Here is a 26,695-nt window from a genome sequence, read left to right as displayed (position 1 = left end):
TGGGTGCTCAGCAGCGAGGCAGGAGTGATGCAAACCTGCTTCCAAGAGCATAGACAAGGTAAGCAGAGGGGAAGAGGGTCTGGGATAGAGCCCTTGTGATCTGAGCATTCCTCAGAGCCATTCCCACTTGAATTCAGCGCTGCCAGGAGGGCAGGAGAGCCTTGCTGCATGGCAGTTGGCTTGCCACATGTGGCATGTTCTGCATTGGAGGCAGGAATCATGCTGAGGATAAGGGTCTGTTTCCAGTCTTCCTGTTGCCAGGGTGCTGCCAGGAAAGCAGAGCAAGCTCCTGTCCCAGTCTCTCCTTGCTGTCCATGAGGGATCCAGGTGGGTGCACATCTTGGTGTCCTGAAAATCCCACAGCCAGGGGCAGAGAGGCAGTGACGTACCTGCTCTGAAGGATGAGTTGCTGGATTGAAGCTGACATGTCCTAATATCTCTGCCAGCACTTTCTGTCTCCATCAAGGGCTCAGGAAGCACATTAGCACTGGAGCGGAAGTGTCACCCTCTGGCATCTCCTTCTCTAATCTTGGAGCTGTTGCTGTATCCCCTTTACCAGACCTTCCCTATCGGAGCCCGTTACAGCGTGAAAAGCTGTGCTAGATGTGGGGGAGCAGAGGTGCCAGGCTGGAACGTCTCCCTCACGTACCTGTGTTCAGCTCCAGCATCGGGGGTTCCTGGGGGGGTGCTGCATGGGGCAGGGCAGCCTCTTGGTTGCTCTGAGCCTTGGAGGGTCACTGGTGCTGCATTTGGAGAGCAGATAAGGCTCAGGGAGGTGTTTGGGAGGCATTTACTGGGGCTGTGGCAGGGGGGACATTGCTCTGACAAAGAGAAACGAGAGCTTCTGCACTGCTCTGCCCTTTGAGGGGTAACAGAGAGAGCTGATGTGGTTGGGAGGATGCTCTGGCTCCAGCCCTGCCCCCCTCCAGCCTTGCTGGTGGGAACTAGGAGCTGCATGGCTGGAGAAGAGAGAGCCAGCGAACAGCATCACGGTCCCATTTGTTGTGCTGGCATTGCCACCACATCCCCGGTTTAATGAGCAGTTCCCATCACAGCCATTCAGAACGTTCCCAGTCTCTGCTCGCCTCTGACAACAACAAAAGAAACCCCAGTGCGTTGTTCTGTGCCCTGGAACCCTGCGAACCCCGTGTTAAGTCTGGCTGGAGCCTTTGTGTTCCTCTGAGTGTGTCTAGAACAAACATTTGAAGAGATTCCTAGGGCTATCATCCCAATTTGGTCTCTTTTTTGTGACAGTATCGGTATTTCTGCTTGCTTTGCACAAGGCAGCACTGAAGCACGATGGAGCTGGACTAACACAGAGCACACAGCAGAGGCTTTGTAAACCTCAAAGGGCAAGTCCAAAGCTGTCGCTGAGAAGTTGCTCTTTAGGGCTGAGTACATACGAGGGCTTCGTGTTTATCCTGCCCTTGCTTTTCGTTCTGTCCAGTCCAGCCTTGGCGAGCTAACAGGACAGAAAAGGATTAAAATGCCCCTTCACACTGCCTGTTCCAGTGGTCTCTTACCCTGATGTGTATCAGAAAGCTTAAGCAACCTCACTGTCCCCTTAGTGCTTTGCAAGCCTTTGATCCTGTACAATATCCCCTACCTGGCTCTTCTCCAAAAGGTGATAAACCCTGGGTTTGATTTTTAATGGGGGTAACCGATAGCAGGAAGGAATCCGTGCACATCTGAGAGCATCCTTCACACCACTGCATCCCATTGTTCTGCTGCTCAGCGGCTGATGGAGGGACCTCTTCAGCTGCTGACCCTACGAGGAGGTTATGGCCGCAGGTTTCACTCTATTTTCAGCCCTTTTGGGGCAAAGCTCACCTCTGTCACTGAAGGATGAAGCGTTTCCCAGTACTGACACACAGGATGGGGGTAGCTGCTAAGAACACGGCTCCCTTAATGCCATTCTGGCTTTGAAAAGGGATCAGGATAAAACTGCAAGCAGGCCAGCTCCGTTGGGAGCCAGGCGTTGTCTCCATGGGAATGTGCCTTAGGATCCATCGGGATCAACTGCGGTACCTCCTGCTCCAGGTTTTATCTCTGCCAGTTTTGTGTTAGCTCTGTAATGCGGTTCCTCTGTGTGTGGGGAGGCTGAGGCACTGGGCAGCATAGGGACTGTGGGACATGCAGGAGAGCTGCTGTGATCCCAGCTTACGGTAGGGATCCCGGGTAGACTCGGCAGCGTTCATTTGCCTTCCAGGATGCTGATCCCGGGGCTGAGGGTCAGGCTGGGTGGTTGGGGTGATGGGAGCTGGACGGCACGGAGCCTGCCCAGGCAGGGAAGCAATCCCTCTGCATGGCTCCTCCTGTGCCAGGTTTATGGATTCCTTTGCCTGCCCTGTGCTTATGTGCAAAAATTGCCCTTTCTGCCTGGGCCCTGCCGGCTCAGATCCCTTCACACCTCACTGCTCCTTCCTCCTGTGTTGGGGGGTAGAGAAGCCAATGGGAGTTCAACCTCAAACATGGGCTCTGGCAGTCGGTGCCTCCTCATTGCACTTCCTTGCGCTGTTCCCTCCTTCTGTGAGGGTGTGCATGGGAGCTCACCAGTGCTTACAAGCTCTAAGCTTCTCTGGGCACCCTGTGCCGGCACCTCAGCACCCTCACAGGGATCAGCTTCCTTATGTCTGACCCGAGTCCTTCGTGGTACCAAGGCGAAGGCTGCCTGGCCTCCCCCCCCCAGCAAGTGCTCTCTCGGGGCTGCGTTTGGGTGTCTCCTCACCATGGATGCCGCTTCCCTCCTTCCTCCCTCTGAGTGCCTTTGTGCCTCCGCAGGTGCTGACAACGCTGGGGAGACGCCGCGAGTCCTGCTGAGCCGGAGCCTTCCGGCTGGGGCTGAAGGCCACTGCAGAGGATGAGGATCCTTCCCAGCCCTGGGATGTCTTCGCTGGTCTCCCTCGTGAACCTCCTGTCTGTGCTGCTGATAGGCTGCGTAGCTGAAAGTAAGTTCCTGCTGCTCCCCTGCTTTGAACCGGCCAGCACAGGTTGCCCCTAAAACTGCCACAGAACTGGAGAGGAGGGAAGTGCCTGGCAGCTCCTGCTGCTCCCTTCCCCTTCTCCCAGCCCTGGCTCGCCCATGTTGTCCTCTCCTGCTCTTGCCTTTCAGGCATGTCGGACACTAGTGGCTGTTGTCATGTTCCTTGCCGGGGCAAGAAGGAACAAGCATCTTGTCCATCCTTATCTCCTGTGGGGTGAGATCTCGGAGCTTCCAGCAGAGCTTGGAGATCCCACGTGCTGTGTGACTGCTCCAAAGCACTTGTGGTGGAAACCTGCCCTCAGGAAGGGCTGATGCTGAGCACACACAGAAGGCACCAGTTGCGTGGCCCAAGCCCTGCTGCAGTCTGTCACTGCTCAGCAGACACCTTGCTGCTTGCAGCCAAGTTTCTCTCTTCTGTAGCTCTGCAGTGTCCTTGGATCCTGAACGGGGAGGTTTTGTGCTTTTCTAACTCCTGCTGCTCACAGATAGGGAATGTTGCAGTTGCAGGATGTGGTGTCCGGGGTGGGGCTTACCTGCTTGAGGTGCAGCTGAAGTTGGGCCAGACGTTGTCTCTTCTCCTAACCTGTAGAGTACATCAGCACCTCCCTGACCTGTCTGCCTTTGGGGATGCCAGTTGGGAATTGCCCCATGCCCCAAGGGAATTGCCCCGTGGCCCTTGCTATCGACTGCCTGCTGCTGCTGGGTTGGTAGCTCCTGATCTTGGAGGGGCAGCCGAATTCCGCCTGGAGAGTGCAGTCAGGAGCATCGGAGCCGGTCCGCAGTGCTCTCCACTGAGGCATGCAAACAGCAAACAGCTTTGTCTGTCACAACTGCAGAGGCTGTGTGAGGAGCTGTCACTCTGGTCTGACAGCGTCCTCTCCCATCAGATGGCCCTGGGCTCTCTCACACTGCCTCTCGTGTAATCCCTTGGCTGCCTTCCATTTGGCTGGTGCTTGCCACAGCGCTGACCCGATTTCCTGCCCTAATTCACCAGAGGGGCTGCCAAGGCTTTGCAGCCCCCAGGGTCTGGGCTGCCCTGGGCTGGTGGCCCTGCTGCGATGGGAAGCCCAGCATCACAGGTAGGAAAGCCCTGGGAAGCTCCTGGAGGGCAGCCCTTTCCCAGCTCTGCAGGGGAACGGCTCCACTTGCAGCAAAACATGGGGCTGAAAGCTGGAACTTGCCTCCTCTTCCAGTGCAGCGCTGGAGGAGCTGTGGCCTCTGCAATCAAAGGGCCGTTAAAATACTTCCCTTGTTTCCCAGGCTAATTGATCTCAGTCAGTGATTTACATCTTTCCGTGGCAGGAACGTTCTATTTAAAGGAAACTGCCATTTAAAAGAAAAACCCAAAGCACCACACCACTCTCTGCCTGCTGTTCCTCCTTGGGAAGCTGACGAGGATGGTCAATGGGAGGTAGAAAGCAGACCTGTTTCTTCTCTTTTTCTTCGGTTGTGTATGGACACTTTCTTTGTTACTTCTATACGGTCAGGAGCAGCCACAGACCTGGAAATTGCTCACTCCAGGATTAATGTCAATGGCCTCTCATTAACTGGAATGTGTTATTTTGTTAGGGATTCAGCTGGTTGTACAAGCAGCATTAAGACCTTCCCTAAGAGCTGTGCCCAAATGTGCTGCACAGCCAGAGGCAGGACCTGTGCCCTATAGAGCTGGGAGAAAACCCAACAGCATGGACAGATGAGGTGTGGATATGGGGCTGGGGAAGGGAATAGTTTCCCAAATGGCTGCTGGACCTGGGCACAGAACCAAGCCTTGTTTTTCCCAGGCAGACCCAACCTGAGTCATGAAACTCTGCAGTGAGCACCTTGAAAAAGCTCATTTTGTGCATAAGCAAAATCAGTCTCATCTCGGTGGCTGGAGCAGGATGGGATGTTTCCTACCAGCACTGTGCAGAGTGCGTTTGGCTGGGCCTTGAAGCAGCGGTCAGGTACTCCTGCCCTCCTGTGCTACCCAAAGGAGCACCGTACCCACTCCTAAGTGCTCCTCAGTTGCAGATAAAAGGCTGCTTACTGTATAGAAATGCGGTGGGTTTGATAACTGAAATCAGCGTGCTCACTGTTTCCGAGTGCATTTTTCCCATTGATTAAACCTTTGCATTTTACAATAGTGCTTTGCTAATTGGTACTTTGCATACACAGGAGGCTGGTGTGTGGCTCTCTCCACCCCAGCAAAGATTTAATAGCAGATGCAGTAGCAAACATTAGTTATTACTTAGGTTTCCTTCCTTTTATAAATGACATTACAGAACGCTTACCAGCACACTCTGAAGTATTACCATAAATAATTAAATCTAAATTGCAGTTGACAAAATAGGAGAATAAAGCCCCTTTGATGACGCGTTACCCTGGCTCGCTTCCCTTGTCGTTGCCCTTGCTCCCCTGGTAATTTGCAGAACGGAGTCATTCATGCTGGGCCCATGTGTGCGGGGGGCTCTCGAGCTCCGTGAGCTGCAGAGCATCCGTGGAGCCTGGCAGCAGATGGCAGCAGGGGCTGCACCACGCGTGTGGGGCTGCTGGAGAGGGTGGAAAACGCGTGAGGTGGGTTGGGATTGGAGCTCGAGCAGATCATAATCATAGAAGCACAGGATGGTTTGGGTTGGAAAGGACCTTAAGATCATCCAGTTCTAACCCCCTGCCATGGGCAGGAATGGCTCACGCTAGACCAGGCTCTGTCCCACCTGGCCTTGAACAGTGTCAGGGATGGGGCAGCCACAGCTTCTCTGGGCATCCTGTGCCAGCGCCTCAGCACCCTCACAGGAAGAGCTTCTGCCTTAGATCTAACCTGAACTTCCCCTGCGTCAGTTTGAACCCATCACCCCCTGTCCTATCACTCCAGTCCCTGATGAAGAGCCCCTCTCCAGCATCCTTGTAGCTCCCTTCAGCCACTGGAAGCTGCTCTGAGGTCTCCACGCAGCTTCTCTTCTCCAGGCTGAACAGCCCCAGTGTTCTCAGCCTGTCCATGTTCAGGCTGAGGAAGCAGTGCTGTGTTTCGGGAGCTGGTGCAATGAAGAAAGGTGTGTGGAATGTGTGTGCTCTGTGGCATGTGATGTAGGAGCTGGTGGCTGGCTGCAGGCTTGTCTCGCTGAGATCCAGATCCCAGCAAGTTACAGATGCATCTGACTCCTCTCTGCTGAATGGTCCCTCCCATGCTTTTATCCACAGAGGATTAGCCTCTGCAGCAGAGCTCACAGCTTTTAGCTCTGGAGGTCCTGGCTTTGATCTGTTGTTGGCCAAGACAGCAGTTGTCAGATAAGATGGTAGTAAAAATCAAGGAAGCTCCATCTTAAACATGTTGAGACGACATCAGTGAGAAGTGAATCTTCCTCCACTGTGGGAGAAAGCTGCTCCATGTGTAAGTGTTTGAGAGTGGTATGTGACAGCACAACAGCACTGACCCAAGGGAAGGAAGATGTTGAAAGGAGGTGAGGCTGGATCGCCCCACAAGCAATTCGGGTGCATGACAGTGTGCCTGCTGGGGGTCAGGAGCCAGGGGGATAGTGCAGAAGGGTGTTTTCCCCATGGGTATGGGCTGAAGGAGGTACAGAAGTTAAGGTGGGGACATGTAGGAGGTTGTGTGGTCAGTTGGTAGGTGGTGGACTTAGTGTCGCACATTGTTCCTTCAGTGTCAGTCTTCATGGTGTGCAAGAGGAGGCAGCATCTGAATTGCATCCTCCTTGAAGGCAGGATCCCTGCTTCCCTCCCGGATCCTCTTGCTGCTTGTGTTCCCCATGTAGGCAAGGAGATGTCTTGCTGTCCTTGTTCCTGAATTGCCCTTTCCTTTGCTGCCTTCTCCATCTGCCAGCTGCCACCCAGGCTGTGGTTGCTGAGGGTTCTGGGCTGGTTGTCATCCCACTCAAGGACACTGAATTAAGCTTCTGTGTCACCTTGTTTAAGTGCCTGATTAAATTAAACCTTCCCTGCTTGGATTGAGTGATGTAGCTCTTTGGCTCTTTTCTGTTTGCCTCCTCTAGGAACTGGAGAGGAAATAAGTCATCTTTTGAAAGCGCTTGCTTGGGAGCAGGAGATGTTGTCACCTCCCGGGTCTCAGCTGTGCCCCACACTGCAAATGCTCATTAGATTAGTGTCTGCTGAGGAGCACCTGGGGACAGCAGCAGCCATGGCTGCTTGGGACCCAGTCATGGGTGTCTCCTGGTGAAGGATCTTTTCCCAACCAGAGGTTCTTGCTGCTCAGCTTCATTAGATGGTTAAGTTAGGGGAAAAGAGCATCTGTTTGTTGTGTAAACAAGCGCCTTGTGTGGAAATGTCATCTGTGGAGTATGTGTGAGAGAGGAGAAGTGAGGAGAAGTGTGTCTTCACCAGACCTGGCTGCCAGGATGAGGCCTTTCACTCTGGGGCAGGCTTTACCTGGAAGCCAATATTTACTCCTTTGGGACTTTCCCCTTTGGGTGTCCTTTTCACTCCGTTCTTGCACTGGTTATCTCCCCAAGACCCTGGCTCCCATCAGCTTTTCATCTGCTTGCCAAGGGGTGTGTGGTTGTGTCTTTTCGAGACCAGCGAGATAGGAATCTCCCGGGTCACTAAAGGGAATCTCTGAGGGTATTCCCACCCTTTCTGTGGCCTGGCAAGCCCAATATTATTCTTAGAAGGCAAGCAGAGTGCATCTCAAGGCCGCCTGACCAGAGGAATGTCGTTGTTGTGTGTGTGTGGGATGGAATCTGGGCTCGAGTTGGCCTGTGGGACACAATCTCTGAAGAACAGGTTGATTTACTCCGTGCCACTCTTCCCCTCCAGTCAAGGATGTTCTCTTGCAACTTAATTGGTCCCAGTTCCCACCTTAGAAAGCTGCTGTGATGTTCCCTGCACTGCGGCTGCCTTTAATTTTGGGGGATTGTTAAAGTTCATGAGCGCAGTCACGTTTTATGCCATCTGCTGCATGCAGAACCATCAGTGGGCACTGAACGGGAGTCAGGAGCGTCCTTGCTCTGTGACTGCACCTCTCAGCCCTCCTGCCCTCCTTTTGCTTGCCCAGGTTTGCTTTTCTGAGCAAGGGCTTCTCTTGCCATGTTGATGTCCAATGTAATCAGGCTCAGGCTTGGATTGGGGTTCTCATACTGCAAACGTTGAACAGCCCTGTTAGGGCTTGGCAGAGGAGCTGCTCACTCCGTCCAAGGGCACAGCAGATAACAGTGTGACTGTGGAAGAGATCGCAGCTAACCTAGACCTGAAGAGTGCCAGGAGAGAGCATTAGAAATACATTCTGGACATCTACCACTAAGACTGAAAGGGGCTATTCCAATGAATGATTCACACAGTTGACATGGAATATGGCTTGACCTGTTTTCACAGCAGCATTGCACAGAGAAGATGAAGCATGTCCCGTCTTGCTTGTTGCAGACATGAAACATTGCTGTATCATGCAGGCTAACTTAAACCCGGTGCTGGCAGCTTCATCTCTAATGCACAGCATCATTTCTGTTGCCTTTTGAGGCCAAGAGGAAAAGCAAAGCTTTAAAGACGGAAGAAACCAAACCCAGCTCAACAGAAGGAGCTGCGCATGGTTTAGCATTCCACAAAGTTTCCCCAAGTCCTGCAAACCTTTAATTGACTCAGGAGCATAAAATTGAGAAGGGGAGAGAGTGTGAGAGCGTGCGGAGTGGCGCGAGCGCGCTGAATAATTTATTGTCCTTTGAAGTTGTAAGAGAAATCTCAGCTGCCTTGGGGAGCCGTTTCTGCCTGCTCTGAACGGGTTCCTCCTCACTTTCAGCTCATTCAGAGGCCGATAGCTTTGCATTCTCTGCATAATTAATGAGCATAGCTCCCCCCCAACACACACAGAGCCCCCACAGAGCAGTGGGGTGAGGAGGCTTGGTGGGGGTTTTAATTAATAAAGTCAAATTAATTTGGCTCCATCCTCTTCCTCCCTCACCTCCGTGGAGCTGCTGGGTTTATTCATCAGGCGGAGCGTGCCGGTGAGTGCCAGCTCTTCAGCCTGGACTTGGATCTGTTGGAATGAACGTATACAGCGACACTGGAGGTATTCTGCAGATGAGCAGTTAAAGATCACCTTGAGACTGGCTCCTGTGGTCATCAGCCAGCGAGCCAGGAAGATCCTTCAGCTCTCGTTGTTCTTTGTCTGCCTCTATGGGTAGGATGTGCTTGGGTTTGAGGGCTTCCTGCGTGCTCTTTTGCTTTATGATAGGTGCCAGGCACTGGGTTTGTGACTGATCTGTGGCAGTGACAAACACCCCGTGTGCTATGGAGAGAGGTGGATCCCTTCCATACATATGGATGTATGGTGGTAGCCTGGAGAATTCCTGCTGAAACTGGATGACTTCATGCTAGCTGCTGTTCCCCTGCAATAAGGCCTGGTCCCATCTCTGAAAACTAGACCAGAAGGAAGGATTATGCTTCCCCTCCAGCAGGCAGGATAACGTGGTTTTTCTCACCTTGGGTGTCAGAACTAGGAATAGATCTTTGGTAGCCTCAGTCTTACCCTGCTTCCACTGCTGCAAGCTCATACCTCCTCTTCCAAAGGGTCTGTACCCGTGTGAGTTGCAGATAGGAGCCTGAAGGCTGTATGGATGTGCCAGATCTCTAAAATGACAAACCTCCTGGCAAGAACAGCTTGGTACGGTGCTGGCTATGAAAGGTGTGCTGCCTCATCCAGGCTGAGGGGCAGGGTGCGAGCTGGCAACACAGGCTGGTGTCAGAAAGGAGCAGGCTTTGGGGTTGTTGGACAGCCAGGGTAGCAAAGGGGGATGAAATGGATTCTCAATCTATCTCACCCATCTTCTGCTTGTCTTAAATCCCATGGTGGGTTGTATCCTTCACTGCTCTCCTTCATTCTCTGGGGCCTTGCAAGAAGGGAGAGGGGGGAATCTTTCAAGTGCCATTCCCCTGTGTCCAACAGGGAATACGCCTGCCTTCACTCCCCTCTAGCCCAGCTTTGCTGAGGTGAGTGCAGGCTTTGGTGGATCGGCAGCAGGGGAATAGCAAGGTGGAAGCATTTCACTTCTAAAAAAACATCCTCGGTCTTTTTTTACCCTCCCTTCCCAGCCTCGCCAGTCCCATCTCCCTGAAGGGAGCCAGGAGCTGCTGACAGTAAGAGGAAGTCTCTGTCTGAAGCCTATAATTATCCTGTCTGCCTTCCCAGAAAAGGCCAGTTGGGGAGCGAGCGCGCTCGTGTTGCGCGGACCAGCCCCGTGTTCTGCTGCCTCCCCAATTACTGCTTAATGGACTTTTTATGATGATAAGACGACTGGGTTGGGGAGAAGTTATTGACGGGGAAATGGAATATAATTCACTCCTTGTTTGTTTGTTCTGTCAGAAACCCCTCGTTTTAACTTTAGTTGCAAGGCACTGGGAAACAGCCCGTGGGGAAAAGAAGTGCAGAGTCTGCTGGTAAAACCCTGCATTTGAGGGCCGGAGTCTGTGCAGGACCTTGCCAAAGGGGTGTTTTCAGTATTGTTGAGTGTCTCCATAGAGACCCTCCCCATCACCTGCTTCAGTCCTGCTCCCGGTTTGCAGCTCTCGCTCCTCTTGTGAAGACAAATGTAAATCACAGAGCCATCTTCCTTGCCTCTACCCCTCTTGCAAGCTCCCCCGCTCCCTAATGCCGCTGCTTTGAAATACAAACCCATTCCAAACATCCCATTCTTGCTCCCCACTCTCCATCTGTCTCAAATTTGGCTGCTCTCTCCTGTTTTCATTGGTTTGTCTCCTCCATGTAATCTTCACTTCCTTGCTCTGGCTCTGAACACCTCCCTCCTTTCCATCTTGCTCCAGTTCTCTTGCGTTTTCATAGAATCAGACTGGTTTGGGTTGAAGGGACCTTAAAGCTCCTCCAGCTCCAACCCCTGCCACGGGCAGGGACCCCTTCCACTGGAGCAGCTTGCTCCAAGCCCCTGTGTCCAACCTGGCCTTGAACACTGCCAGGGATGGGGCAGCCACAGCTTCTCTGGGCACCCTGGGCCAGCGCCTCAGCACCCTCATAATAAAGAATTTCTCCCTAATGTCTAATATCAGTCTTCCCTGTTGATGTCTCCTTATCCCCACTGATTTCCCCATCCTTCCTACCCTCTGCTCTCCTCTATCTCCCGGTCACTGGTGTGACAAAGCTGTTCCTCTGCTCCTCTGGCCATGCCTCCAGGCTGTCCCCCACTGCTCAGCACCCGGATCCCTCAAATGCAGGGCATGCAGCAGCCCAGGTGTGTAAAACACATCTACAGCAGCTAAGGAACACTCAGTGCATGGCTGGAGCCGGATCGTGCATTCCTGGAGAGGATTTTAGGGGGGAGATGAAAGTGCTACCGCCCAGGGCTGTAGTTGGGGAGCACCTTGTGCTCCTTGTCCCCTTGTGAGCCTGTGGAAAATGGTGATGGAAGGTGGAGGAGGAAGGGAGGGGGTTTAACCCTTTGTATGCCAGCGAAAACACCATCGGATTCCCTTCTTGCTCTTAAAGTTAGCGAGGGGTGAGAACTAATGAGAGATGTCAGCGCTGAAGCCAACGTGACCTGGTTGTTGGGACATGACAAAGCTTTTGTCTGGCTTTCAGGTTTTATCTTCTCCCACCAAGAAGTGCATCGGGAAGAACGTCCCCGAGCTCTGTCTCTGGTGATCTCTGGTGGTTCTTTCCCTGCTCTGTATTGCAGTGTTTAGAGGCTGTGGTTGTGTGCGGTACCCCCCGGGGTGCTGAGTGCTGCTCTGAGAGCAGCCTCTGCTCCAAATAGCTCGTGGTGTCTAGACTGAGGCAGGGGTGAGCAATGACGATTGGCACCTCCGTGCTAGGGATGCGCGGGCAGGGTGAGTGCCCAAGGTCAGCCCAGTCTGCATCAGAGCCAGAGCGCTGCATCCCCATGACGGGAATCATCCGGAGCCTGGGAGAGCAGTGTGGGGTGTGCTGATAGAATCACATTGACCGTGAAAGGCTTAATGGTCTCATCTTACCTTCGTTCTTGACAGGTAGAGGAGCATATATGTGTGTGTATGCACAAATAAGGGTAAATTTGGACCTGGTTGGCGCTGGCTGATGTGCCCTGAATCTCTCCTGCAGTGTGGGCACACTCTCATGGTGGGCAGCTCCACAGGGAAACGCCGGGCTCAGCACGGCGGGGCCGTTTGTTGAAGGCCGGCTGGGAGCAGTGGGGCTGCTGTGTGTGTTTGGGAAGGCTGTGCTAAGCAAGAAAATGGCCTGCCTGCTGTGCTCTGCCTTTTGCTTTAGTTCCTGTGGCGGAGCTCAGGTACCGCGCTCCCGAGGCCGGGAATAATGAGTGTTTACTCACCAGCGAAGGAGGAGCTGAACCCCGGCTCCGGCGCGTGGGCCTCCACCACAGCGCTGCCAGCGGGGACCCGGGGCACCAGAAATGGAAGCCAAACCTGTGAAAGGACGTGTTTTGTAGCTGGCTTTTTTCTGCAGGGATGGCTCCGCGGGGGCGAGGGCCCTTGCGGCCAGCTCACACTGCTGGCAGAATGAGGGGTTTGTCTTCGTTCGGGCTCCATTGTGGAGGTGCTTCCCTGGGGTGTGAAGCTCAGAGGTGAATTTGGCCCTCTCAGTTCAGCACCGGGTCCCTGCTGTGGGGCTGGAGGTGAGGGGAGAGCGCCGGGGGTGCGGGAGGAAGCAGGGATGTGGAGGTGCCTCAGCAGCCCCCGCAGGGAGAGCCGTGGGGCAGGACACCTTATACTGCTCGTTCCCTGCTAAAGGTGGGGCAGGTAATGCAGTGATGTGGTCAGGGACCAGCCTCCGGCCATCTCTTGGTGTCTGTGGGGTGAGCCAGGCTGTTACCGTGGCGGTGATGTCCTCAGGCCTCCCCTGTGGGGAGCGGCTGGAAGGGAACATGGCGGCCGTGTCCTCCTCCTCCCTGAGGGAGCAGCCTGGGCCTGCCCGGGGGCTGGCAGCTGTAGCTTAGGGCAGAGGAGCAGTTCTGGTCACAGCGAGGTCTCCTGGCCATTTTGGCAGCAGAGTGTGTGGGGTCTTCTCTCCCCCATGGCAGAGGGGAGCAGGGCTGTGTGCCAGCACTGAGGGGTTTACCTCAGGAACTTCACGGCGCAAGGCACCCTGTGGTGTGTCTGTGAGGCCAAATGCATCCGCAACCTCCTTGTCCCTCCATAACCCCACTGCAGTGCTGGCAGTGCTGGGCTCACTTTGGAGACCAGGATGATGGGAGCCAAGGAAGAAGGATCCATGCTTTGCTTTGTCTGCCCACCCTGCTCCCATTCTGCTGTCAGACCTCTTCACCCTCCTCAAACCCACTCCTTAAACCACCTCTGGCTTCTCCATCCTTTCCTCTGTCTTTGGCTCTTGATGTTTCAGACAGGCATACGGTGGCCGGCCTGTCTCCTTGTTCCTCGTCTGTCACCCGCTCTTCACCATGGCAGCAGTTCCTGAGGGACGTTTGGGTTTAAAGGGTGAGATGTCCCCTCCTTTTCCCCACTCCCACATCCCTCCTTGCTCTAAAGCTGCTCAGACTCATTTGTCATCTGTGTCTCGGCAGCAGGGAGATGTTGGGTTGGGGTTTCTTGTACATGGCTGCGTTTGAAGAGCTTTTCCTGCTTTGGTGCCGCATGAAAGAAGGATGGCAGGAGAAGGGAGGCAGCAGCGTCCTCCTCTCCTGAGGAAAGCTGCCTGGTGTGCCGCCCTTGCACGGGGGTTATTGCACTGTGCTCCTGCAGTGCGTGTGCCCTGGGGACGAGTAGGACACCCCACATACCCCATTGCAGCTCCTGCCCATCAGGGACTCAGGGCTGTCTGGAAGGGGTGGCAGGATGGGATGGATGATGGATGAGTGTCTCTTCCTTCCAGTTGGTATCCTGTGTCCAGCTTGGGTTGCTTGCCCTGGCTCTTCCTTTTGGGCAGTGTGTAGGTGGGCAGGAGTGAAAGGTTCAGTTCGACTTGATGGCTTTCCATGCAGCCATGGAGAAGAATCACAGGTACACAGCAGCCATCCGGCCTTTCCATCCTCCTCTCCAGAGACCCAGGCCCTGCAGGAAGACTCTTGGAGCAGGAATATTCTTTTAAGCTTGAGGTTTTTCTGTTCCTGTTTTGATAGTGGCAAAAAACCCCCCAGGTTCTGCTACTTTGCAAGCAGAGAAAGGGGAAAAAGAGAAATCTCTTGTGACCACTGGGCTGAGATGGAACTCCAGCTTGGGCTTTCCAAGGCTGGCTTGTTCTCAGCTCTCCATGAGGGAAGATGGTGAAGTGCTAGAACATCTGGAGTGCAGGGATGTCAACTGAAAAATGCCTCTAATTTCTGTTCTTTCATTTAAAGCAGAGGTCCAGCAAACCAGGGGAAACACCTAAGCCCCTGGGAGCGGGTTGAGAGCGTTTCGCTTCCTCGTGGCACCTTGTTCCTGCTTTCGGAGGCTTTCAAAGGGGTTTGCAGAGCTGGAGACCGAATCCTAACTCAGTGTTTCGCTGCAGGCTGGACCTGGCACGGCAGAGCTGTGGCAATCCCACGCAGCACGGAGGAATTTGTTCCAGCTTTGTATCATCATCACCTTGCCTGCCACAGCGCTGGCTTGCTCCTTCTCGGAGGGGAGAGGGTTGTTGTGCGTTCGGCGTGGGCTGGAGTGACAAGTGCTGCAGTGACTGGGGGTGCATAGGTGGAGAGCACAGCGGGGGGGACAGAATCAACGTCTGGAGCTCCGAGGCTCGGGCAATTTTAGAATCAAGCATTTAGCTTTGATTTTCGCTCATTTTCCAAGTGAGTAGCACAATGGAACGGGTCGGGTGGTAGGCATTCGGGTTGGCTTTCTTTGTCTCTCGCTGAGTTTGTCGTAGGCAGCTCAGCGTTGCGGTGAGCTCAGCTCACACACTGAGCCCATGGAGCTCCCCGGAAAGGGCTGCTGAGCAATGCCTCCAAGCAGGCTATTTTATTTTGGAGCACCGTCCCTTTCTTGAAGACAGAAATAGAAGCTTATTTTCCTCCTCAGCTGTGCTCTCATCATCCTGTATGCACTCATTTAAATGTATATGTGACATTAAGGATTATTAGGGGCTTTTATTTTAGGAAATGAACTTGCATCAATAAAGTGTTCTTAAAAGCCCTGGCTGTTTTTGCCTGTACCTTCGGAATTGACTTCCGCAACCTCTTCAGATATTGAACTGAGGAGAAGAGAGCAAGGAAGTCAGGTTGCTGGCACAGGGAGCATTGTATTTCAGCCTGAAGCAAGGTTTTGGGTTTGCCTTTCTCCGATGATTCCCCGGTGCCGTTACCTCCAGCAGGACTTGCTTGGTAACCTTTAGCGGTAACATTGCAAAGACGGCTGACCTCTAAATATAGATTTGGGTATTTATAAAGCTGGTGCTTTGTACACACAGCATTCGGGGGGACATAAACAGCTCCAGCGAATTGTATTTACCTCCAGCATGGAAACAAATGCTTGATTGCATCACGTGAGCTTGCTCAGTGGCTTTTATTTATATCCTGCTGGCCACACCGGGCAGGGAAGGGGAGCATGCTTCCTTTTATCTTTCGACCCCTAAAAGACCCTGGAGACTTGTCTCTAGCTGCCATTTGCCCTCTTCTGGAGCTCTGTGGTAGGCTCTTTCCATCTTGTTTTGGAGGCTGGGAGCATGTACATCTAAATACGCACGTTTCAGAGTCATGTGCTCTGCTTTCCTCAAGAATAACAGACGGCAACTTTATGATCTGAGTGGTTTTATTTGAACACAGCTGTGGCCTCATCATTTCAGTATTTCAATCAATTTCCAACTAACTAGATGAGAGGAAACTGCGCAGGGAAGGCAGGTTGGAGCACAGAGGGAGGGTTCCCAGGGGATGGACGCAATACAGGTTCGGCACAGACATGTCTGGCCTCATCTTCCTATCACAAGGAGGCCACTGACACCTCCCTTGGTCAGAAAGCCCATCCCGGCATCCACTCCCCTCCTTGCAGAGGTGCTTTTGAAGGCAGGCAGGCATGGATGGAAGTCAGGGGCAGGGTGGTGTTCCTTTGAGTCCAGGCTGGCTGAACCACAGCCCAGGCTCTGAGTGTGTTCATTCAGGCATCACCGCACCTTTGAGCTTATGAGAGGAGTTTGAAGAGCTTTTGGCTTCGTCAGCAGCGTGAATCCCTTGTTTTGCTCAGATGGCTCATGATGAGGAGAGGGGCAGGGGGAACTGCAGGAGCTGACTGCAGACTTGGCTGCCATGCTCTTGGTCTTGACAACTGGATTGTTTTGAAATTATCACAGCTTCTCTCTGTTGGGCTGCGTCCTGTTCCAAAGGATGGCTTATCTGTTGCTGTGTACATGTACCAGTGAGGGGCAGAGGAAACACTCGCAGATGAAAACAGAGGTACTACAAGCCAAGGAGGTTTCACATCCTAAAGCCGAGTTCCTACACCATTTATTTCACCTTTTACCCCTGCGTTGGGTATGTTCCTATAAATGTCCCCCATTCCTTGGTGTTGTGATCATCTGCTAGGATTTGGGGAGCACGATTCAGTGTTTCTGGGTGTTGTTTTCAGGTTCACCAGCTTTTGGTGGTGATCATTAGATGGATTTTGCAAGGGCAGAGTGCTAAAACAGTTTAAAAGTCCTCTTTTCAGAAGCAAAAGAAACTTTGCAACATCATTGCATTGACATCTCTTTGTTGTAATCATGTTGTGCTGTAGCTTCTTCCTATGTAAAATGGAGATACAGACTGTTGTTTCCTAACAGGCCAAGAGGTTTCATTTCATCTGAGATCATTACAGAATAGCAGTGATAACACAACTATTAATTACAAACAGAGTTTAGTTGAATTTGGTTTTCCTTGTGCCAATGATGAGAATTTCTTTTTTCTCTTAAAGGTCCCCCTGTGTTCATTAAGAAACCTGTGGACCAAATTGGTGTGTCAGGAGGGGTGGCCTCCTTTGTGTGCCAAGCGACTGGAGACCCAAAGCCACGTGTCACCTGGAATAAGAAAGGGAAGAAAGTGAACTCTCAGAGGTTTGAGGTAAGAGATGTCCTTGAAACTTGTGTCTCTCTAAAGAGGGAGAGACTGACACAAAGCAGCTAGTCCTCTTCTTTGGCCATCCTCAGGCCTGAAAATAAAAGGAGGTTTGGAAGGGGAGGAGTTTTAACAGCAGCAGGAGTGAAATGCAAGCTCTTGGCCATGTCAACAGCTGGGCTTGTTCCAAAGCAAGGGAATCTTGGCTCACTTACATTATTGAAGTTTTTTGTTGTTTCTTTTCCCCTCCTGGGACATAATATAAAGCTGCCTTCTTCCTTCCCTAAGAAACCCCAAGTAAGCTGATGGCACTTCAGCTCTGTAAATGCATCTTTCAGACTCATGCATGGCTCATTATTTTAACCCTGAGACAGCCTGGAGTAACGTTGCACTTGCTGGCAACCAGACCCAAGCAATTGGCATTGTTTAGATAGAAATGAGAGTGGAGGAACAAGGACTAGGAGGTCATCGTGTGGAATTTGCTGTGGGGCTCAGCCCTGCCAGGCAGCTGTGTGCTGAGAGGAGCTTTGTGGTGTCAGCTGCCCATGCAGATGGAGGAACAAGGCGGGGGTTCATCTTTATTTTGTTTTCACTTGCTCTGCTTCCTCCTCCTCCGTCACAGTTGTGCTCTGAACACCCACCCCACACACACCATCACCATGGCTCCCTCTTTCAAAGTGTTGGAGATGTACATAGCACTTTTGGGGGGTCAGAGACAGGGTTTGGCATGTGACAGTTCTCTTGTCACCTTGAGGTCAGTGGAGAGACGAGTTGACCATGTCAGTTATGTGTAGGGGATTGCGAGGCAGCTGCTGAAGTGTGTTTGTGAGTGTGTGTGCTTCTATAAATGCTTGTGCCTCCTTTTGAAGCAGCAACAAGCCTTCTACTCGCAAGCCAAAGAGGCTTACTGTGTGTCTCTCTTCCCCTTTATCCCCCAGACAATTGAATTTGATGAAAGTGCAGGTGCTGTTCTGAGGATCCAGCCCCTCCGCACTCCCCGGGATGAGAACATTTACGAGTGTGTTGCTCAAAACCCTCACGGGGAGGTCACTGTCCATGCCAAGCTCACCGTCCTCCGAGGTAAGAGCACGCCTGCCTGCCATGTGTCAGCGTCACAGGGGAAAGGGAGCCTCCAGCCTCTCTGTTCCTTCCTAGAAGTGGGAAGGCTGTTAAAAAATGCATGGCCAAGGCACAGGTCCTCCTTGTTTTGCTTTGTTTGAACTGTCAGGTCTGTTTTGCTCTTGCAGAGTAAAATCCCTATGTAAGAAACAAAACTAAAACTGGACCACTTGAGGAGGTTTGACTGGATGATGGCCTGAGGTTCCTTCCAACCTGAATTATCCAATGAGTCTATGATCTTCCCTCCCGTCCAATAAAAATTCCTTCCCCACGTTTATAAGCAGCATCAAAACCTCCCCATCATCATCTTCAGAAACGTGGCACCACTCATCCAGAGACCCTAGGAAACCTTCATTGAGGGAATCACTTAACGAACTGAGGTTGAGTATGCATCTGCAGAGGCTTTTGTGCAGTTGTTAGCAATGCCAGGCCTCTTCCCTCGAGCAAGATACCTGTTTTGCCCTTCTGGGCATCTTCCTTATTTCCAGAGGTCCTTTGCTCATGCTCTCACCAAGAAAACAGTTCCCCTCTTGATTTCTGTTCTGGTTCTTTTTTCACTTCTCTCCCCTATAGAGGATGTTTACATGGATGCCTCCTTCATGTCATCTGCTTGAAATATGCTCCCTGAACTTGATGTGGGGGAGGGAACAATATGCTGGTGCTGTGGATGCCTCTGGACATTTGCTGTTCTTACCCCAGAGATGGGCAGCATCATTGTGTGAAGCACTCAGCTGGGCTGCTTGCTAAAACTAACCCATTTTAGGGGAGAAAATGTATGGGGTCCTCTCTTCAAATACAGGGCAATGCAAGTGACCCAGGCAAGAGGGTTGTGGTGGATACCTGCCTGAGAGCTCCTGAAGGGAGCCCAGCATGGGAACACTGGCTGTTGATGAAGCCAGCAGCAGAAGGGGCTGTAGAAAGGCCATGGTACTTGCAGTAGGAGCCGTCATTTCTGCAGCGAGCATGGCTAACAACAGGTTTAGGTGCTCCAGGCAGTGTGTGATCCTCATAAGGAAGCTCTGCATCTGTGCCAGTTGCTTTTTCTTCAGTGTTCTCTCCAAGAGCATCTCAAATCCTTTTGTTTGAACAGACACTGAGCACATCCTTCATAGTGCAGAGTGAAATTTGTCTGCAAATCCCCAACGTACAGCAGTAAATAAAAACCAGACATAAAGGGCACATGGCAAAGCCCTTGACCTCCCCTTGTAGCAGGGAATACCCCTTCTGCTGCCCACCCGGCAGGTTCTGTCTTGTCAAGATGCTGGCTGCCTTTGAGCATGTGGGCCCGTGGTCCAGTCATGCCTGACAGATTTGTGTAGGTGCGCTTAAATCTTTGTGTAGCTCCTTTGCCTGGCGTGGCATTTAACCTTCTGTTAGCAGTACGTGGTGGGATGGATCTGTCAGGAGATTGGAACAGTGCTTGATGACAAGAGTGTGTCTAGCTAAAGTTACTGCAGAGGGCTGGGAGCCTTATTCTTCACACTTACTCCTGTGTATTCCTTGGGAGCTGTGACAGTTTGGGAGAAGTGCCCTGCAATCATACTCCAAAGTTTCTACCCCTTGAATTTAGCTACAGGCAGCGGCAAAGGAGAAGGTTTTCCTCCAGCTGCAGCCCTTACAAATCCCTTGGATTCTCACAGCATTTTTAAGGCCCTTTCCACCAAAAGAAAGCTGCAATCTGTAGGAAAGGAGGAGCTGAGCTCAGTGCTTGTCCTTAGGGACCAAGATTCTTTGCACGTGTCTTTTTGCAGCCCTTCCTTCCGGTGTCAGCATCAGCCACGTCAGCTGAAGAGGCAGATGACAGGACAGGAGCTGCATCTCCCCACCACCTGACTAATTACGCACTTTGCTGATCCCACCACAACATGATGACTGCGTGCTCTGTTCCCGTGTTACACAAGCATTCCTGTGCTGTTTGCCTTGTTTGGTAGCTTGGTGAAGGGACTGTGCGGGAGCAGCGAGGATGCCTGCTTCATGGAATGTTGGGGAGCAGTGATCAGCTGCAGGGCTCGGCCAAGATGCTGTTGAAGAGCATCAAGGAAGCCATTTGTATAGCATACCCTCCCCTTGCCTGCTCAGCTGGAGTTACTCCATCCTTAATCTTTTCTTAGCTTTCCCACAGCAAAGATTGTCCCCTCTTTATCCATACTTTTAAGTGCTGGGAAAGTTAAAAGGACCAAGCACAAATCCCCTAATCTCCACAAAGTTAGCATGCTGGCATCTATTCCTCTCCTTTCCTCCCCTTCTGCTTTCTCCCACTCTCCTGTTTGTCTTTTCTCTGTCTTTCCTTGCAAGGCCTCCTCCTCCTTCCCGTCTCCTCTCACTTTCAGGAGTCATGCTTAGCATAAAGATGGGGGCTGTTCCACAGCTCGGAGAGGAATGTGAGCTGTCATTTGTGGAAGCTGTTCCCTTGGCGGACTGTGGAGCAGGGAAACCTGGGCCTGTGCCCTTCCATAGTCGGCAGGATGGGCTTTGCAGTCATGCTGCAGCCTGGTGGCTTTGCTGTTGTGATCACAGTTAGACACAGGTGTGTGTACCTTCACGCTATACATGTTCATGGGCAGTTACAGGATATCCTCAACCTCAGTGCAGAACAGTCTCATGAACAGACAAGAACATAACACATTCTTCCCTCCTAGATGCAGCTGCTGGAGGGATTGAGAGTAAACCCCTTTTTGCTTATGTACATGACTACTCCTGGATCAGACCCGGATAGAAATCCACATGCATTCACTTAAAAACAGGAAGCTGCAGGAGAAGAAACCTTGGGGAGCTTCTGGGAAGCGGAGCTTGTGATGGACACCATTCAACTTACACAAAGTCTCTTAACAGCAGCTCCTCTGGCTTGTTTGTCCTTCCTGCTCTGCTTCTCAAGGGATTTGAGTTTTGATAGGGCTGTGGAGACTCGCTGTTCTTTCCACAGCTGGCTAGACGTAGTGCCTGCAAACCTGATTGCTGCAGAGCCTGAAGAAAAGGAAGGAAAGTGGTTTTGGGAAGCATTTTCCAGTTATTGTTGACTCCAGCTGCTGTCATTTTTCATTATAACTTAGGCATGAAGGAAGCGCTTGGCACAGGCACCCAGCTCCCAGTTGGTACCATTCTGTAAGCTCCACGCTCCCAGCAAAGATTACATATTTATTATCGTTACTGCTTCCTCTGTACAGATCATCCTTTTTCTTTACTTGTTTAGTAGCCTGAGACAGAGATCCTCATGCTGTGAAGGGTTGGCCCGTGCTGGCTGCAGCTGAGGGGACAGGGGAGCCTTGCCTCCGCTTTCTGCCTGCATTGCCTCTGCTGCTGGGAGGCGCGAGCTGGGGTTCAGGCAGAGGCCAGACTGGTTTGGTGCTTTGCTCTGTTGAAGCTGATAGAGGCAGTTCCATGGAGTCTCCCTTTGAGAGTCAGTGATAAATGTGGTGTGATCCCATAAAAACCAGTGCTTGGTCCAGTTAAATGTAATGGAACGAAATTCACTGTGCCCTGATCTGTCGCCTGCTGCGTGCTGGCTGATGCTGTTTTTTCCTGAGGATTACCGTGCTCTGGAAAATTGAGGGGTCTGATGCTATCAGACATGCAGGGGCTGTGGTACTTGGTACCAGAGCATGATTCAGGCTGCTATGGACAGACTTCCAGAACTTCTTTTTGTAGTTTTTCCCTGATGATGTCTTTTTAGGAAGCGGTCATACATCTCTCTTACCAATTCTGGCCTGTGTTTTTCCTCACACATCTCCTACTCCATGAGGAGACCTAGTGTGGGCATGTCTAAAGTTCTAGCCAGATCCCTGCTGTTTGGTTGGGGCTTTTTGTAATGGTTGGCTTTAGATCAGCAAGAGCTAAAGATAAATCAGTTCTAGATGCTCAGCAGAAAGCATGGGGCTCCCCAGCAGCACATCTTCGAGAGCAGCCGGCCCCTCGGAAATGTGACCTTGCCACTTGACAGGTTCTTGGCAGTCTTGCTTCAAACTCAACTTGTTTTGCTTTTCTTGTAGTGATCTGAAAATCCGGCAGCGTTGGAAGCAGATCAGTTGTGTAGCTTGTGGATAATGTCAGAGTGATGTTACCTCAGATGCCTTTCTAAGGAGGGTATCTAGGGAGACATTAGCCAGGGAAGACAGTGGATTACCTGCACTGTTGTGGGGTCCATCACACAGATTAAGCATGTTTTATTGTTTATAAGGCTGCAAATTTTCAGTAACATTGTTAGGCTATTTCTGTTTTCATAATCAAACTTCTAGATCAAAATGAATGGACTCAACAGAGCATTTACTGAGACTCCTCCGTGTATTAGCATTGGCTTTGCCTGTGAAGTAACAGTTAACTAAGACGCAGGTACATATGCAGTGATGGAAAGAACTTGTGTTTTCCCAAGGCACATAATGCCAGGATGCCTGTTGGGGAGGGGACAGCTGGGAGTGTTCATGAAGTTAATGAAAAGAACAGGAATAAATTCCAGGAGTGCTGGATTTTGATCCTGATTCAGCTTAGAACTCCTGTCACTCAAGCTGCTTCATCTCTGTGTTCTTGGTTCCTCCACCCTGAAGCAAGGCTAGTTGACTGCTTAGAGGCCTGACAGCATCCATGAGCTGGGCCACATGTCTTCAAACAGCAAAAAATGACTCCTCTTCCTCACCTGAGCAGCATCCTCATTGTGACTTTCTGCATGTAATACATAGAGCGCCCATAATGCTCACACACTGCTTCTCCTCTCCATTATTAAACAACTGTGCACACCCTGTGAGGTGAAGAGCAGCAGCACCACCCGCTTTATCCTTCATCATCCACGTTTCCAGCACAGCCAATTAGGTAACCACAGAGCTGCCACCTTCCAGAGCAGCCTGGAGGCAGCAAGTGCCCCCCATGCTTGTTCTGTGTGACCCTGTGTGTGCCAGCGCATGCGCGCAGCTTGGTTCGAGGCACATCGTCCGGTAGGATTTATTATAGATGAACACTGAAGTGCTCTTCTCTCTCTGCCTCCCTCTGTTCTTTCTCACTCTACTTTGTTCAGTGGCCTTGAGGTAATTCATCAGCTTTTCATTGGGGGTGTCTCTAAGCACCTCAGTCTAAGAGCAGGTATGAACAAGGTGGTTGGGGTGCTCTGTTAATATGGCAAGGGCAACACATGAAAACATCTGCCTGCATGAGCTAACATGATAGTCAGCAGCAGGCAGCTGCCCAGATGTGTCCTTGAAGCATCTTCAGCTTGTGCCTTGTTTCTTTTGTTCTTGTGGTTGCCTGGGCTGCTTTTAGAAGGAGAATACACAATCCGAGCCGTTCCTTATTTATTTATTTGGTAACAGGTTTGGTGGTGTTTGTGGATTGATGGGGAGGGTGTGCATGTCTTATGGGGGTTGAGCTGAGGGTGTAATTGCATTACTACAGGGAATCTAGTTAGGGGATGAAAGCAGTTTCACTTTCCTGGCAGGAAGGAAATCTGAGCACTTGAATCAGTGCAATATGTGATGTTCTGAGATGCGTCCTCCACTGATCTGATCCTCAAATCTGATCACGCCTCGAGTCGCAGTTGTTTTAATTAAACTCAGAGGAATTCTGCACATTGTGCTGCAAGATTAACATTTTTGTTTAATTAGAAACCCTCAGTAAGAATAGTTGTAGCAGGCCTCCCCCAACACAGCACACGTGCACGCAGACACCCCGCCGGTCAAGAGGGTTATTCTCTCTGTGGATTAATTGGTTGATGAAATTAAAGGCCGGGGGTTTGAGCCAGGTGGAGCAGCAGCACCAGGGAGCAGGATGAAAGCAGGAATCAATAATGATGTCATCTGCAGCCAATGCGGCAGCAGCTCCACAGCTCCTTCACAGCACACCACCGCCTGCTTAAAGAGCAGGAGGGAAGAGAAGATGTTAAAAACCTGCCTGGAAGCTGGAAGCAATTCCCAGGTTTCCTCTGTCCCAGGCTCACTCATGGAGGGGCCGGGGGTTTGCAGTACATGGGATCTGCAGAATCACACACTATTTGGAGGCTCCTATGATGCCCAAGCAGAGCCTGGTGAACTGAGAGCTCAAAGGTTTGGTTCAGTGCCTGGTTAAAGCTGTTTATCATTTAGAATGCAATAGCCTGGTTTAGAAGTGCTTCACATTCACTGAAACGACGACATTGATTGTCCATACTGGATCTGTATTACTTTAACAGTTATAGAATGCTCCGTGGTTTTGTTGGTGGTCAGATTCCTTTGATATATGAGAAGAGATGTGGTTAATACATTTCACTCTCCAGTGAGTCACAATAGATCCTTTATAACGCTCCAGCAGCGGTCAGAGGAAGGAAACAATGTGCATTTTTAAATACACAATTGAGGCATTTAAACCCTTTTCTTCTCTGCAGTAGCTGTGCACTGCTAATAACAGCATTGAGCAAGAGTTTCTTGGCCTCGAGTATCAGAGCACCGCAGAAACCTTTAGCTCTGCCTTCATGATTTCATAGCTTTGTAGAAGTCGAGTGTGAGGCACAACAGCACGTAATATCTCTTACCCAAAGCGTGTATGTTTGGAGCTTGTGTAGAGCAGTGCTGGGATCTGGCAGCTCTGCTTTGCTCTTAGAGGAAGAAGCACCCACCATAGCAAGGCCACTTCTCTTCCACCCTCTGTGGGCTCAGCCGTACCCAGTTTGGCTCCATTCCTTCCAATACCTGATGTGCCAGCAGAAGGAAGTGAGCTCTGGTTGTGCCTGCAGTGGGCAGGGATGTGTCCCAACCAAGGCAAGGGTTTCCACCATCTCTGCTGCTGCTGTGAGAGCTCCTCTTGCTTTCACTGGGAGCTGATGGTGATGTATGTTGCTTTTTAAAAACTCCTGACCTTTTTAAATGCTCTGTTCTTTCCCTTCTGTTCCCTCACCTGCTTTTTGGGATGGATTCAATGCCATAGATTCCTTAGGCTGTGATTCCTCAACATGCTTCATTTTAAAATGACAGAGAATCCCTATCAAGTCTCGCCCTGGTGCCAGTATCCTCCCTCCAAGCTGCCCTCCTTCAAAGGCTGATTTTCTGAGGGGGAAAACTGGCATGTTCCTGAGCAGTGTCAGTGTAAGACAGCTCTGTTCCCCAGGAGTTAAGAGGTTGTGACAAAGATTATGGGGGAAGCACAGGGGTTTTGTATTAGTTACCACAAATCAGGCAGCACGGGCTAGGATTGCCCTCCTCACCCTCATTAGTGAAGGCAAAGGCAAGATTGAGAGGAAGCAGGAAGCTCAGTTGAACCTGTCTTCTGGGTGTTGGTGCCACATCCCTCTTCTTCTAGGGCAGCAGCATCTGAATTAATAAAGCTAAAAATCACAGCCTGCTCACACAGTCACTGCCATTATTCCTCTTGTGCAGTTTGTTTCATACGCTGGGGTTTGGAGGGGGAAGATGAACCCCTCCTTTTAAATGTGACTCTGTGATGCCTGTGTCTTTGCCATACGTGTGCACAGCTTCTGCTGTAAAAGCAAAGAAGTGCCAGTCACTTCCCCGACTGAGGGATTCAGTGCAAGGCCTGGAGCAACTTTGATGTGACTGCTGCCATGTCCCAAAGGGTTTTAAGAGTTTGCGTTTAAATACAGAATCTTCTTGCAGGACATTAGATTAGTCCCACAGAATGGATAAACTGGTGAACTTTACTCAATAATGCATTTTCACAAACCATCTATGGACTGTTGCCTTGTTTTAAATTGCAGTGCACAGGCAGCAAGGCTGCCTGATGCTTTCTTCAGTGTGTTCCATTGAGCAGCTCCATCAACTGCCCTGATTCCCAGGGTGTGTTTAACCACTCTTCCTTTGCTCTCTACCACCAGAGGACCAGTTACCTCCTGGCTTCCCAAACATTGATATGGGGCCCCAGCTGAAAGTGGTGGAGCGGACACGAACAGCCACGATGCTCTGTGCAGCCAGTGGGAACCCAGACCCAGAGATCACTTGGTTTAAAGATTTCCTGCCCGTGGACCCCAGTGCAAGCAATGGGAGGATAAAACAACTGAGATCAGGTAAGGTCTCTGTGAGAGACTAGAGAAATTGGGACCTAGAGACAGATGTGAAGAGACTGCTCAGAGGTTTCTGAAGCAGAAGAGAGGGCTGAGACATAGGTGTTACCGGTTTGGATTGGGGCATTACCTCTTCTTTGGGTTTGGGAGAACCAACTGCTATGGCAGACATGGCTCTATAGGCCACACACACCTGGGGTAGGTTCCACAGCTCAGGAAACTTCTTACTGTCAAAACATGAGCCTGTTGCTGTAAACTGAGCCTCTCAAAGCTGGCGTTGAAGAACAGCTCTTGCAGGATCTCTCCACCATCAAGTCCCTGCAGTCATCGCTGGAGAGCAGTTGTGAGCATTCTGGAGTGACCCTTGGTGCTCCATGGAGCAGATCTCCATGAACAGATGTACCCCAGCTCCGTGGCTCTTGTCAGTTTTCCATCTTCCCCATCTGCTTGTCCATCTGTCTCTCTTGTTTGCTTTCTGTTTGTTGTTTTGTGTGTGTGTCCCAGTGACATCTCTCAATATTCACTTTTCAGGAGATGCCTTTATACGTGTTAAATCTGCCCATTCACTCTGTGTGTGTGTGTGTGTGTGTGCAAGGAGGGCATGGGTGTGTTTAGTTTGGCGTATTACTGAGAAAGCACTTCCACTCATAGCTGCGGAGGTGAAACAAGCTTTGGAAGTCTGACCGTTTGACACAAACTAACCTGAGAAGGAATCCT

The 26,695-nt window shown here is 51.3% G+C and overlaps 1 protein-coding gene across 6 annotated transcripts in view; it reads left to right on the top strand.

The window, feature by feature from the left end:
• Positions 1–2,860: 2,860 nt before the first annotated feature.
• The window catches only part of PTPRS (protein tyrosine phosphatase receptor type S), a gene marked incomplete at both ends in the record, with an annotated part of 89,048 nt that continues 65,213 nt past the window's right edge, over positions 2,861–26,695 (top strand). For 3 of the 6 annotated variants that reach the window (XM_080633929.1, XM_080633925.1, XM_080633924.1), the window contains 4 exons: positions 2,861–2,948; positions 16,751–16,896; positions 17,829–17,970; positions 25,793–25,981. In XM_080633929.1, coding sequence (XP_080490055.1) covers positions 2,861–2,948; positions 16,751–16,896; positions 17,829–17,970; positions 25,793–25,981 — 565 coding nt within the window. Of the gene's footprint in view, positions 2,949–16,750; positions 16,897–17,828; positions 17,971–25,792; positions 25,982–26,695 lie in introns of those variants that run through there. The other 3 variants (XM_080633926.1, XM_080633928.1, XM_080633927.1) reach the window with 1 other exon arrangement.

This window comes from Psittacula echo (genome assembly GCF_963264785.1).
Source record: "Psittacula echo genome assembly, chromosome: 24".
Classification (NCBI taxonomy): domain Eukaryota; kingdom Metazoa; phylum Chordata; class Aves; order Psittaciformes; family Psittacidae; genus Psittacula; species Psittacula echo.
Note: the sequence above shows the minus strand (reverse complement) of the source record. Positions and strands in the feature narration are given on the sequence as shown.